At 43.8% G+C, this 13,985-nt stretch overlaps 1 protein-coding gene across 5 annotated transcripts in view; it reads left to right on the plus strand.

Moving 5' to 3' along the window:
* GAPVD1 (GTPase activating protein and VPS9 domains 1) overlaps positions 1-13,985 on the plus strand; it is a 99,851-nt gene that overhangs the window by 75,308 nt on the left and 10,558 nt on the right. For 4 of the 5 annotated variants that reach the window (XM_049774114.1, XM_049774115.1, XM_049774116.1 and 1 more), the window contains 4 exons: positions 4,476-4,563; positions 5,522-5,602; positions 10,871-10,993; positions 13,608-13,737. In XM_049774114.1, the coding sequence (XP_049630071.1) occupies positions 4,476-4,563; positions 5,522-5,602; positions 10,871-10,993; positions 13,608-13,737 (422 nt within the window). Of the gene's footprint in view, positions 1-4,475; positions 4,564-5,148; positions 5,475-5,521; positions 5,603-10,870; positions 10,994-13,607; positions 13,738-13,985 lie in introns of those variants that run through there. The other variant, XM_049774118.1, reaches the window with a different exon arrangement.

Here is a 13,985-nt window from a genome sequence, read left to right on the forward strand (position 1 = left end):
CCCTGGAATGGATGGATTTGGGTGAATCAGGATAATAGTGATCCAGGATGATTTGTCAATCTAGTATGTCCACAGCCATCACCCCTAGGAAATCTGTACTCTTGGGGCCAGAGAGATAGTACAGTGGAGAGGGCACTTGCCTTGTACATGGTCGACCCAGGTTTGATCCCTGGTGCCCATTTGGTCCCCTGAGCCTGCCAGGAGAGAACATTTTTTTGTTTCGTTTTTGGGTCACACCCGGCAGTGCTCAGGGGTTACTCTTGGCTCTACACTCAGAAATCGCTCCTGGCAGTCTCGAGGGACCATATGGGATGCTGGGATTTGAACCACTGTCTTTCTGCATGCAAGGCAAATGCCCTATCTTCATGCTATCTTTCCGGCCCCAGGAGTGAACATTTTTTGTTTTGTTTTATTGTTTTTTTGGATTTTGAGCCATACCTGGTGACCCTCAGGGTTTTACTCCTGGCTCTGTGCTCAGAAATTGCTCCTGGCAGTCATGGTGGACTATATGGGATGTCAGAGATCTAACCTGGGTCTCTCCCGGGTCAGCAGTTGTGCAAGGCAAACACCCTACCACTGTGCTATCACTCTGGCCCCAGGAGTGATCCTTGAGCTTAGAACCAGGAGTAAGCCCTGAGCATTGCTGGGTGTGGGCCCCTCAATAATCTGTACTCCTTTGCTTATTGTAATGTATCTGGGATTTTAGAATTCTTTATTTTTGTTTTTTTGTTTTATGGATCACACCTGGCAGTGCTCAGGGATTACTCCTGGCTCTATGCTCAGAAATCACTCCTGGCAGATTTGGGGGACCATAATGCCGGGATTCAAACCACTGTCCTGCATGCAAGGCATGCCTTACCTCCATGCTGTCTCTCCGGCCCGGGATTTTAGAATTCTTTTATTTTTGTTTTGTTTTTTTTGTTTGTTTGTTTTTGTGTTTTTGTTTTTGGGCCACACCCGTTTGACACTCAGGGGTTACTCCTGGCTATGCGCTCAGAAATCACCCCTGGCTTGGGGGGACCATATGGGACACCGGGGGATCGAACCGCGGTCCATCCGCTTGCAAGGCAGACACCTAACCTGTAGCGCCACCTTCCCGGCCCAGGATTTTAGAATTCTTTAAACAATTTTGAATCTAATTTTTAAATTAGATTCCTTTTGTGGGAGGGGTTTATTTCTCCCCAATTTTGGCTAGTAAGGAGAAAATTTTTTTCTTTTGAAACAATTACAATTATGAAAATGAACCTCCTACAGCCACATTGAGGAGTTTTCACCCATGCATGCTACTGTTTTGAGTGACTTGTAAGAGTTTCCTAAAAATAAAAATAAGCACATTTTCCCACACTGCCTGCTACAACCCTCAACATTAGAAAATTCACTGCATCTCTTGCTACTGTCTGGTCCTCACATGCTGTTCATGATTCCCACTGTCCCAGCGATGTTCTTTAAAGGATTCCATTTAAAGCCACATTTTGTTTTTAACTGTCATCTCTTCTTAGTCTTTTAATTTACAGCACTCTTCAACTTTAATGACTGAAAATTTCATGCTAATTTTTTAAGACTATTTCTCAATGTGGGCTTGTTTTATGTTGTCTCATGATTAGATTCGAGTTTTTGGTTTTTTTTTTTAGTTTTTTTTTGTGTGTGTGTGCAATGCAATTGCCATACTAACTGGACTGTCATTTCAGTCCCTCCACTCTAGTTTTTGTGTCACACCTGCAGTACTTAGGGGGCCATACGGGGTCCTGGGGAACAAACCCGGGTCAGCCATGTACAAGGCAAGTGCTATGTACCATCTCTTTGGCCTGTAGACTCAGTTTTTTCATCTTTGACAGGATATCACTGTCGTCACACAATTGAAATTGTCCCACTACTGGGAAGTTCTTTGGGTCAATTGATGACGGTTTTAACATGGTAGGTTTGCTGCCATTATGAAGTTACTTTTGGGTGGGGGCACAACTACTGGCTCTGCACTCAGTAATCACTCCTGGTGGGCTCAGGGGACCATATGAGATGTCAGGGATTGAACCCAGGTTCACCACTTATAAGGCGCCCTACTCAGTGTACTATCACTCTAGCCCCTATACATTTATTTTTTTTCCCCATTGTAATGGGATTTGGGGCTGTGTGGGTTCTTTGAAATTGTGCAATACCTTATTCTTTAAATTTTGATTTACCTAATTTGCTAATTATAGTCTTAGAGTTTTCTATTTTAATGGGTTTGCTACTGTCCTTTATTTTACAGCTCAGCAGGCATTGATTTGGCCAGGGGAACCTCTTCATGCTGGCTCTTGCGTTCTTTGGACTTGTTATCATTCTTTCTTTCTTTCTTTCTTTCTTTCTTTCTTTCTTTCTTTCTTTCTTTCTTTCTTTCTTTCTTTCTTCTTTCTTTCTCTTTCTTTCTTTCTTTCTTTCTTTCTTCTTTCTTTCTTTCTTTTCTTTCTTTCTTTCTTTCTTCTTTCTTTCTTTCTTTCTTTCTTTCTTTCTTTCTTTCTTTCTTCTTTCTTTTTTCTTTCTTTCTTTCTTTCTTTCTTTCTTTCTCTCTCTTTCTTTTTCTCTCTCTCTCTTTCTTTTTTCTTCTTTCTTTCCTTCTTTCTTCTTCTTCTTCTTCTTCTTCTTCTTCTTCTTCTTCTTCTTCTTCTTCTTCCTTCCTTCCTTCCTTCCTTCCTTCCTTCCTTCCTTCCTTCCTTCCTTCCTTCCTTCCTTCCTTCCTTCCTTCCTTCCTTCCTTCCTTCCTTCCTCCTTCCTTCCTTCCTTCCTTCCTTCCTTCCTTCCTTCCTTCCTTCCTTCCTTCCTTCCTTCCTTCCTTCCTTCCTTCCTTCCTTCCTTCCTTTCCTTCCTTCCTTCCTTCCTTCCTTCCTTCCTTCCTTCCTTCCTTCCTTCTTTCTTTCTTTCTTTCTTTCTTTCTTTCCTCACATAAAATGTTACAGGTTTTTATTGTACTGTCCATCCTGTTCCTGGAATTAACCATTTCTCCAGGGAGTCCTTGCATGTGTTTTACAGCCTCTTTATTTGTAAAGCATCTCATTTGAGTTCACACTGATATATTCCATTCCAGTCTAAACATTTTGGAGTGTGCTTCATTATTCTTCCATCTTGCATTTCTTTCTTCTCCTGCACCGTTTTCATTATTTTTCATGTGTGTCCTTATTTAGTCAGTCTATAATTATTTTTCATGTGTGTCCTTATTTAGGCAGTCTGTATCCCATCCCATTGCTACAGCTTTCCAGGCTCAGGTCCCCTCATCTCTGGATCTGTACCCTTTTGGAATTCTTAGACGAGAGATAAATATTTTTAACCCCAGTTTTGTGGGTGAAAAAGCAGATTAATGGGGCCGGAGAGATAGCACAGTGGTAGGGTGTTTGCCTTAGATGCAGAAGGACGGTGGTTCAAATCCCGGCATCCCATATGGTTCCCCGAGCCTGCCAGGAGTGATTTCTGAGCGTAGAGCCAGGAGTAACCCCTGAGCACTGCCAGGTATGACCCAAAAACAAAAACAAAAACAAAAACAAACAAAAAAAATTAGAGGGGGAAATTAAGGTGCTGGAGCGGTGGCGTGAGCGGTAGGGCATCTGCCTTGTGTGTGCTAACCTAGGGCGGACCAAGGTTCGATCCCCCGACATCCCATATGGTCCCCCAAACCAGGATTGATTTCTGAGCAACCCCCGAGCATCACCGGGTGTACCCCCCAAAAAACCCCCCCAAACAAGTTTAAAAATAAAAGACTAAATCCAAAGGAATTTAATAAGCAAAGGATGGAATTACAGTTTTCCCTTTGACACTTAATTTGGGGGATTGGGGTGGGCCTTGGCTATATCTTGTAGTGCTCAGTAGTGACCCCTGGTGGTGCTTGGAATTGAACCTGATAGGCTACTTAACCTCTTCTTTCTGGCCCACTGATCTGTGGTCTTAATGATTATAAGTTAATGTAATTGGTCATCGAAACTTGAACTTTGAGTTTCCTTTGGACCATATTGAGACAATGTGACTCTAGGGAAGACAGAAGGTGACCTTCTCAGTCAACTTTCACCCGTCGAAAAGACTCAGTAGTGGTATTTCCACGGCCACTACCCCCAGACTATATTTGGATGAATTTGCTCCATTTGTGATTATTTGAGTACCTGTTGGTGTCAGAACTGACATTATGCTTTCAGTGTAACTACAGTATTGAGCTGTTATCTACTCTCAAGCAGATCAGTTTGTGTTTAAAAGTGCTTTAAAAGTATTTCAGGGCCACTTATGTGACTCTGTATTAGAATACATACCTCACATGTATTAGATCCCGAGTTGATCATCTGACCCTAAAAGAGCAGATTTCCTTGTTCCAAAGGCGGCCTAATAGAATAGCTAAGGATCATTTTGCTTGTCAGGCAAACAAAAGTGGTTTTTGCATTTCACCGAAGTCATTTTCATAGTGATTTATTGTGCTGCCCAACTCCAAATACATCAAATAAAGCATCAAACTTTTTCTACAGACTGAAGAGCGCAAGGATAGTGATGATGAGAAATCAGACAGGAACAGACCTTGGTGGAGAAAACGTTTTGTTTCAGCAATGCCTAAAGGTAATTTTACAAACCCTTCAAACGCTGTATTAGTAGTAAGAAGCAAGGCCCCTGTATCTCTTTCAGAGAGCCAGTATCTCAGCTCCTCTGTGAAACCACCTGGGCCTAGTTCTCTAGGGAATTATTTTACTCCAGCGTATACCAAGTCAGAGCTTAAGAAATGACAGTTTTTGTTCTTTGCAGGAAGTGGTCATGGTTTCATAAACGCAGATCATGAAGAGCATGGTTGTTTAAGTAGTGTACCATTAAACACAGGGCGTCTGACATGTGTACTGCTGAAAATTATTGCGGGGGGAAAAAAGACCCTGACAAAATTATTGAGATGTATACATTGAAAATTCACACTTTCCATTCCTGGAATAAACTTAAGCATCTTACATTTAGGCTCATTGAGACTGTTAAGACCTGGAATGTTAGTGAGTGTTTATTTTGGAAGGTAGTTGTATAAAATTGTTTGCTTTCTTTGCGAATAGTCTGGCATCATTGTAGTAGCTATTGAGATCTAAGTTGGCAAAAGCATCTCTCCCTGGAAGGAGAGCCCCCTCAGGACTCGGTCCAGGATTTCTTTCAAAGGCCTCTTCCCAGGTGCTGAGGAGAAGCTGTCACGCCAGATTCCAGCTCACTCGAGGAGGAAGAGGAAAAAGAGGAGAACGAGGCTCTGAGTTTTGAATGTGTCGTTTTTGAGCAGAGGATTAGATGCAACGGTTCTGATTTTTGTCCTAGTAGATTGCCAAGAAGTCCTTCTTTCTGTGCAGAGGACCCCAAAGCAGACTCTTTGAAAGCTTTGTTAAATTTGAAGCAAAATTATCCGTTGACACGCGGGGGTTTATGAGTTTTGTAAATGTTTGAGTCTCTGCACTTTGAAATGTTGGCACCCCAGATAATTCCGAAATGACTGCTGTCTCCCACGTAGTGGAGTATGTTGTGTGTCACACTACTGACTTTATTTAATTTCCAGCTCCTATACCATTTAGAAAGAAAGAAAAACAAGAAAAAGACAAAGATGATCTGGGGCCTGACAGATTCTCAACACTCACAGGTTTGTAGATCCTGGGCTTCCTGGCTCCTTCATTCCCAGAGCACATATTTCATGACACTTTCTCTTGGGTGCCATAAGCGTCGCCTCCTAAGAAGAGTGTGTCTGTGTGTGGAGAGTGGGCGCGTCTGTTCTCCGTGGACCTGCGGTTCCCAGCCAGCAGCCGTCGTGCATCTCAGTGTGCTCTTCCTGCAGGCGGCCTCCACCATCCTCATCCTCATTGTAACTTCTGTTAATGGCACGAGGCTCCCGAGCGTGAGCCTTGGGGCCCCCTGGCATCTTAGTGCTTGGCATCTTAGTGGGATGGTGACGCTTAGTGCCTTTAGGAGCATCTGGTGATGGCTTCAGTGCCCTGCATGCCTTATCTTTAGATCGTTGATTGGCCCCTGCCTCTAATGCAGCTATCGAGTTCTAAATTCACTTCCGTCTGTAGTTCTTGATTACTCAGAATCACAGTGAAATTTTGTTTTGCCTAATTATTTCCTTTTTTGTTTGTACAATAACGTGTTCAAATAATCCCATACATTCATTTACAAATCTTACCCATTTTCCACAGCTTGAGACATTTCATTTTTACTCATTTATTTTGGTTGTGGACTACACCTGGCTGTGTTCAGGGTTTCCTCCTGGCTCTGCACTCAGGGGTCATTCCTGGCTGGTTCAGGCCACCATCTAGGGTGCCAGGGATCAAACCTGGGTTGGCCACATGCAAGCAAGCACTTCTCACACCATACTATTTATTGCTTCAGCCCTGTGAGTCATTTTAGCACTGCTCTTAGACCCAAGGAAAACACTACACAGGGGACTCAAACTCAAGGCCCAAGGGCCGTTTGCCTCCCTAGAGGAATCTTTTTTTTGTTTTGTTTTGTTTTAGTTGTTTGGGTCACACCCCACAATGTACAAGGCTTACTACTGACTTTGCCCTCAAGGATCACCCAGACTTTGCCTCCTGCGGCCCCCAGGTAAATTGAATTTGAGACCCCTGCACAAGGATTGAGTTCTTTGCTGCATTTTAGCATATTATGAATGAAATGCTCTAAAAGGCAAGTGTGAGAAATAATGTTCATAGCCAACTTCAAGTTGAAACCAGTTACTATTTCCAGTGACTATGGAGCTTGTAAAGAGAAATAATCTTCTTAGTCTTTTTTTTTTTATACCTTGATTTAAGCTGTTATCCTAAGTTAAAGAATCTTTTGTTTGTGATTTTGGGGCTGTACCCAGTGGTCCTGAGGGACTACTCCCAGCTTGGTACTCAAAGGACCATGGCATGCTGGGAATTAAACCTAGGCCTCTGGAATGATGTAAAGTTTGCACACTGGTCTTTTGAGCTACCTCCCCATCCCTAAAATGCAGATTTTTTTTTCGTTTGTTTGCTTTTCGGCCATATCCGATGACACTCAGGGGTTACTCCTGGCTGTGCACTCAGAAATCTCTCCTGGCTTGGGGGACCATATGGGATGCTGGGGGATCCAACTGCGGTCTGTCCTAGGCTAGTGTGCACAAGGCAGACACGCCCTACCGTTTGTGCCACTGCTCCAGCCCTAAAATGCAGATTTTTATTTAAACATGTGGCTTGGATTCTGAAAGCACATTCTCCTCAAAGAGTTCCATCTAGAGTCCCATTTGAGCACATATTTCCTGAGGTACTGTTCTGTAGAGTTGGGTGCATTTCTCAGTCCAGCCTACATTCCTCCCCCTGCTTTTCTCAGTGAGGTGAAAGTAAAGGGTTTAGGAGCCTCCATGATAGAGCACTGTCTCCTTGGTGAAGCCCCTCAAACACAGGAGCTGTGTCTTCAAGCATTTATGTTTTTCTTCCTCCCTTGTCCAAGACTTGCCGAACATCTAACTCATGCCAGGCACTGGGCCCTGGTCCCGAGTGTTGTGTCTTTCACATCATTTGCAAGACCCTGGTACTGCAGGACCTTGGGAGAGAGTTAGAAGGGTTTTGTTTAGGGCGATAAAATTGGTCCTTTTCATGTGAAAAGTGAAGTGCTCTTAATGACATGCCATGTTTTCAGATTCTTGAATTAGAAACTGCAGAAGAGGTATCAATTAGTTTTTACTTGTGTCTTTGGGCAGTACATTTTTCTTGGTGTTGAGATGAGGAGCAAGTAGTGTTTTTGTTTTCTTTGCATTTGATTCAAGCAATTTTGCTTCTCTGCTGGTGCAGAAATTTCTATCTAGTCCTTATTAATGACCCGTGGAAAATGATCATTAAATTAATTAAAATGTTTTAAGATCTTTAAGTCTTATCCGTATTGCACCATCTTGCTACTAATTCTTTTTCATGCTCTTTCCCAGTCTCCTTATTTATACACGACTCTTTTCATGCTCGAAATGGAGTATGTACATAACTGTTTTCTTTAGCATGTTGTTACAGAAAAGCTTTCCATTTCTACTAGAGAATTGAGATGGTTTTGGTTTTATTTATTTATTTGGTTTTGAGTCACACTTGGCAATGCTCAAGGGTTACTCCTGGCTCTGCACTTGGGAATTATTCCTGATAGTGCTTGGGGGATCATATGGGATGCCGGAGATTAAACCTAGGCTGGCTGCAAACAAGGCAAATGCCCTACCTGCTGTACACTCACTCTGGCCCTGAGAATTGAGATAGTTTTTTTTTTTTTTTTTTTGGTTTTTGGGCCACACCCGGCATTGCTCAGGGGTTACTCTTGGCTATCTGCTCAGAAATAGCTCCTGGCAGGCACAGGGGACCATATGGGATGCCAGGATTCGAACCAACCACCTTAGGTCCTGGATCGGCTGCTTGTAAGGCAAACACCGCTGTGCTACCTCTCCGGCCCGAGATAGTTTTTAAATAAAATACATTGTATGTTTTTTTTTCCCCTGCTGCATGAGTGTCGTTTTGCTTTTGGATATTTAGATTGCATTTTTTTTTTTTAAACCACAGCCTGTGGTGCTCAAAGGCTAGCACAGAAGTCACTCCTGACAGTGCTTAGAATAATTCTTGGGTCTCCTACTGCCATAGCTTGAGCTCCAGTCATTTGATCTCTCTGTCTGGTGCAACAATTAAAAAAATTTGGTTTGTTTATTTTGGACCACATACAGGGTGACGCTCAGAGGTTACTCCTGGCTCTGTGCTCAAAAATCACTCCTGGCAGAATCAAGGGATCTTTTGGGATGTCCCGAATTGAACCTGAGTCGTCATATACAAGACAAATGTATCACTCTGACCCTCAGCAATGACTTTTTTACTTTGAAATATCACCATTTCTTACAGGATGTTTTTGGTTTCTCTTTTTCTGGGATAAAAAAAAATGTCAAGATGATATTACAGAATTGAACGTTCTTTTAAACTATTTTAAAGCACAAAACTTTCACTGTTTAGATGTATTTTTTGTTTATTTTTGGACTACACCTGGCAGTGCTCAGGGCTTACTCCTGGCTCTGTGCTCAAAGATTACTCTTGACAGTGCTTGAGAAACTGTATGGGATGCCAGGGTCAGCTATATGCATTAAAAGTGTCCTATCCACTATACTGTCTCCAGCCCAGTTGTCCATTTTTTTTTAGATGGGTACCAGGTCCACTCCCCCTAGATTGGGGATTATGTGGGGATTGAACCTGGGACTCTCCCTCCTACAAAACCTGTACTTCAGCTTTTTGGACTCCTTTGTGACCTTACTATTTTTAAAATTTTTGTTTTGGGACCACACCCAACTTTGCTCAGTGATTACTCCTGACTGTGCTTATGGGACCTTCTACAATGCTGGGGATCAAACCTAGGTTGGCCTCATGCAATTTCTCTGGCCATGATTTTTTTCTTTTCAGAGTATCTCGTGACCAGCAGCAACAAAATAATCTCTCCTTGTAAAATATCTTGTAATGATAAATGTTTTTTCAGTATACATATTGAAGAACAGATTTTATTAGAGCATTAAATGCATTCAAATACTGTTGTGGAAAAAAAAGGTTAAAGTACTTTGGAAATTCTATGTTTTACGGGGTCATTAATGTTAAATATCATTTTAATGAAAGCCATAGAAGAACCTATGAGCAAGTTACTTAACCTATACTTTGATTTCCTCCACTATAAAATAGGGGTGTTAATAGTACCTCCCTGTATAGAAGTGGTAGTAATTAAGGGCCCCGGAAGATACTTAGCCTAGTTACTAGCATGTGGTAAGTGCTCAATAAACATTAGATGCTCTTAATAGTAGATGCTCCCAACACATTATATAACATCTAATGCTTCTAAATCTTTTTTTTTTTTTAATGAGATTTTACCAGAATGTGGACAAGTATGGTTACCTACTTGCCTCTTAGACTCTGGAACTTAATTTAGCCCCCAGAGACCTGTATGGAACCTTTGCCTGTCTGACCCTTCATTAGGAACTGCCCTTAGTAGACTCGAGAGAAGCTGTTCATGTGCTGCTGTGGCTGTGAGAAGTGTTTCCTTTCTACAGCCCTTGCTACTTCCTGTATAACTCCAGACTTCCCCCAGATGTCCAGATGTTGGAGTGTCTGACACCTGATACTCACCAAAGACATTTTTTTTTTCCAGCAGCCGCATCATAGTGCTTGAGGTGTATATAGTGAGGTAAAATGTGACTCTGAAAGAAAAAAATTTTTTTTCTGGGATGGAGGGAGTCACACCTGGCAGTGCTCAGGGCTTATTCCTGGCACTCGAGCATCATTCCTGGCAGGCTCAGGGACCATCTAGATGCCAAGGTTCAAACTCAGGTTGGCTGCATCCAAAGCAAGAACCTGGCCCGGTTGTGCTATCACTTCTTGCCCCATGCCTTGAAATTTTCATATATGCAAAGCAAAGTTCACAAAAGAAGCCTGGAAGAAGTTTTTTTTTTTTTTCCCTTTATGTTAGTATGAAGAGGGATGTAATTTGAAATTTGATTTTTTCCCTCCCTCAATGTGGGGATGTCTGAGTAAATGAAACCTGCATATAAGGTGTGCAAGGTTGGATGTTCTGTTAGCACGACCTGCTAAGAGCAGTATTCTGAGCGTAAGCCTTTGGGAAAGTCTTTTGCATTCAATTCGCACCGAGCCTTGTGACACAGAATTCGGGCCCTGATCAGAAAGCACAATGCCTCAGTGTTCTGCTTTGACCAGGCTCTGAGCCATAGGCAGGGGACAAGTAGGCATAGCTGCATGGTGCCTCTTCACTCTGAGATATGTGCTCTTTTTAAGTCTCACCTCCTAATCCGCCTTTGGGATTATGCTACTGGTGTCGTACTAACCTCAGAGTGGGTGCCAGGCTAACGGCCCTAATTCCCTCCCTCTCCTCCTCCTTGCAGATGACCCCAGCCCGAGGCTTAGTGCACAAGCTCAGGTCGCGGAGGACATTCTGGACAAGTACAGAAACGCCATCAAACGCACCAGCCCCAGTGAAGGAGCGTTGGCAAACTATGAAAGCGCAGGTGATAGTTGCAACAGACCCGGAGAGGGGTGTGATGGGAATAAAAGCAGGCTCTCAGTTGTGGCGTTCGAAGAGCTGCCTGGAAAAAATGTGGCATATGGCCCGAGAGAAGTGCAGAGGCAGCAGAAATGTTGGAGGTGCAAATCCACACATTCTCCTCTGGCCAGCTGGGAACATGAGCTGGCTCGGCCTGAGTTCTCAGGGAGTTGGGGCTGGCCAGCTGGGGATAAGGGACTTCCCACACATTTTTTTTGAAAAAAGTTTTTCAAGTTTTTTGTTCTTTGGGCCTCACCTGGCAGGCTTAGAGGCTAATCTGTGCTCCGTGCTCAGGGGCTGTGCTCTTTCACTTGCTCTCTCTGGCTTATTTTGAAAAGTTTTAAAATAGTAGAAAAGTAGAAAGGGGGGCCCGGAGAGATAGCATGGCGGTGTTGCCTTGCAAGCAGCCGATCCAGGATCTAAGGTGGTTGGTTGGAATCCCGGTGTCCCATATGGTTCCCCGTGCCTGCCAGGAGCTATTTCTGATCAGACGGCCAGGAGTAACCCTTGAGCACCGCCGGGTGTGGCCCAAAAACAAAAAACAAAAAAAGAAAAAAAAAAAAAGAAAAGTAGAAAGGGTACTAAATGAAGAACTTTATGTTCTCTCCCCAGGCTTAGTGATCTTTTTGTTTTTGTTTTTGTTTTTGTTTTTTAGGGCCACTTCCAGTGGTGCTCAGAGATTCCTCCTGACTGAGCTCAGAAATTACTCCTGGCAGGCAGGGGGGACCATATGAACTGTTGGGGATTGAGCCTGGGTCGGCCACATGCAAAACAGATGCCCTACCCACTGTACTATTGGCCCTTAGACAGTGATTTATATTTTTTTTAAATTTTGGGGGGGGCCCACATCCCATGCTCAGGGACTACTCCTGGCTATGCGCTCAGAAATTGCCTTGGCTTGGGGGACCATATGGGACGCCAGGGGATCTGGGATTCAAACCACGGTCTGTCCTAGGGCTAGCATGGACAAGGTAGACACCTTACCACTTGCGCCACCGCTCCGGCCTCAAACTTAGTGATTTTTAATATATTTTATGAAGTATTTCAAATTTTCTCTTAAGAATAAAGACATTCTCCATAAACCCAAAAATTTTTTTGTTTTTTTTTGAGGGAGGGGGTCACACCTGGCAGCATATGGAATGCTGCAGATAGAATTTAGGTTGGCCACATATCCTACCCTTTGTGCTATCGCTCCAGCTCCCAATCCAAACATTTTGTCCCTCCCCCTCACTTTTTGTTTTTGTTTTTGGCTACACCAGGCTGATGTCAGGACTTTTTTCTCTGTGTTGAGAGATCACTCTTGGTGGCACTTGTCCTTAAAGCCAGTCTCTGTTTTGTTTTGGGGCCACATTCAGTGACACTCAGGTTACTCTTGGCTCTGTGCTCAGAAACCAATCCTGGCAGTCTTGGGGACATATGGGATGCCAGGATCAAATTTGGGATAGTACCCGGTTGGTCACATGCAAGGCAAATGCCCTACTGCTCTGCTATCACTCTAGCCCCTTAAAGCCAATCTCTAAATTAAGGTGCTTCTAGTTAGAGTCCACATGGATAGATGGTGTGTTTGTGGAAGATGGTTTCTTTTTCTTTTTTTTTTTTTTGGTTTTTGGTTTTTGGGCCACACCCGGTAATGTTCAGGGGTTACTCCTGGCTATGTGCTCAGAAGTTGCTCCTGGCTTGGGGGACCATATGGGACACCGGGGGATCGAACCGCGGTCCGTCCGAGGCTAGCGCAGGCAAGGCAGGCACCTTACCTCCAGCGCCACCGCCCGGCCCCTGGAAGATGGTTTCTAAGGCCTTATTTAGTTTCTATTGCTCAGTGATTCTAGTAACGGAATATTACCTTTGTTGATTTAACACAGACTTGAATTATTTTGGATTAAGATGGGCATAAGAAGTTAAACCATTATGGGGCCAGAGAGGCAGTACAGTGAGTAGGCCACTTGCCTTGGGTTTCATCCCTGGCACTGCATATGGTCCTCCCAGGCCCACCAAGAATATTTCTGAGCAAAGAGCTAGGAGTCAACCCTGAACACTGGGTTGGAGAGCTAACACAGTGGTAGGGCATTTGCTTTGTACGCAGCCAACCCAGGATTGGCGGTAGTTCGAATCCCGGCATCCCATATGGTTTCCTGAGACTGCCAGGTGCAATTTCTGAGTGCAGAGCCAGGAATAACCCCTGAACACCGCCGGATGTGACCCAAAAACAAAACAAACAATAACAACAAAAACCAAAACCCTGAGCACTGCTTGGTGTGGGCCCAAAACAACAACAAAAAAATAAGTTAAAGTAGTGATTTTTCTCAATACCCACCTGTTCTCTTGATTTATTATTATTGCTGTTGATAAATTATTTTGAGGATTTTGTTCTTTGTTGTTTTTTGCAGAACCAGAGGTTAAACTCAGGGCCTCACATGTATGTGAGTCACAGCTCCACACTGAGCTGCATTTTGGGCCCCTTTTTAAAGTTCCCTTCCCAAGAAGCAAACTGTTCATTTAGTGTGCTCCAAGTACCTCCCAGGGCCAGCAGGGTCCCCAGCTCACCTGCTTATCTGTTTTGGGGGGTGTGGGTTTTGCAGAGGTCATGGGAGATGGCGAGAGTGCACACGATTCTCCCCGAGACGAGGGACTGCAGAACCTGTCTGCTGATGACTTGCCGGATTCTGCCAGCCAAGCGGCACAGCCCCAGGACTCGGCCTTCTCTTACCGGTACGTGCTGTACCCCAGTGACCCCAGACAGGAACGTGATGTGCAGTGTATAAAGAAAACTCTTATGTCGATGGTGTTGGGGCTGAGCGATAGCACAGCAGTGCAGGCATTGCCCTGCAAGATGCAGACCCAAGTTCTATCTACAGCATTCCTTGTGGCCATCCCCTGAGCCTGCCTGTACTATTTTCTTCTCTTTTTTGGGAGGAGGGGCCCTAACCCATCAGTATTTAGGAGTTACTCCTGGCTCT

Source organism: Suncus etruscus, chromosome 5 (genome assembly GCF_024139225.1).
Source record: "Suncus etruscus isolate mSunEtr1 chromosome 5, mSunEtr1.pri.cur, whole genome shotgun sequence".
In the NCBI taxonomy this organism is placed as follows: Eukaryota; Metazoa; Chordata; class Mammalia; order Eulipotyphla; family Soricidae; genus Suncus; species Suncus etruscus.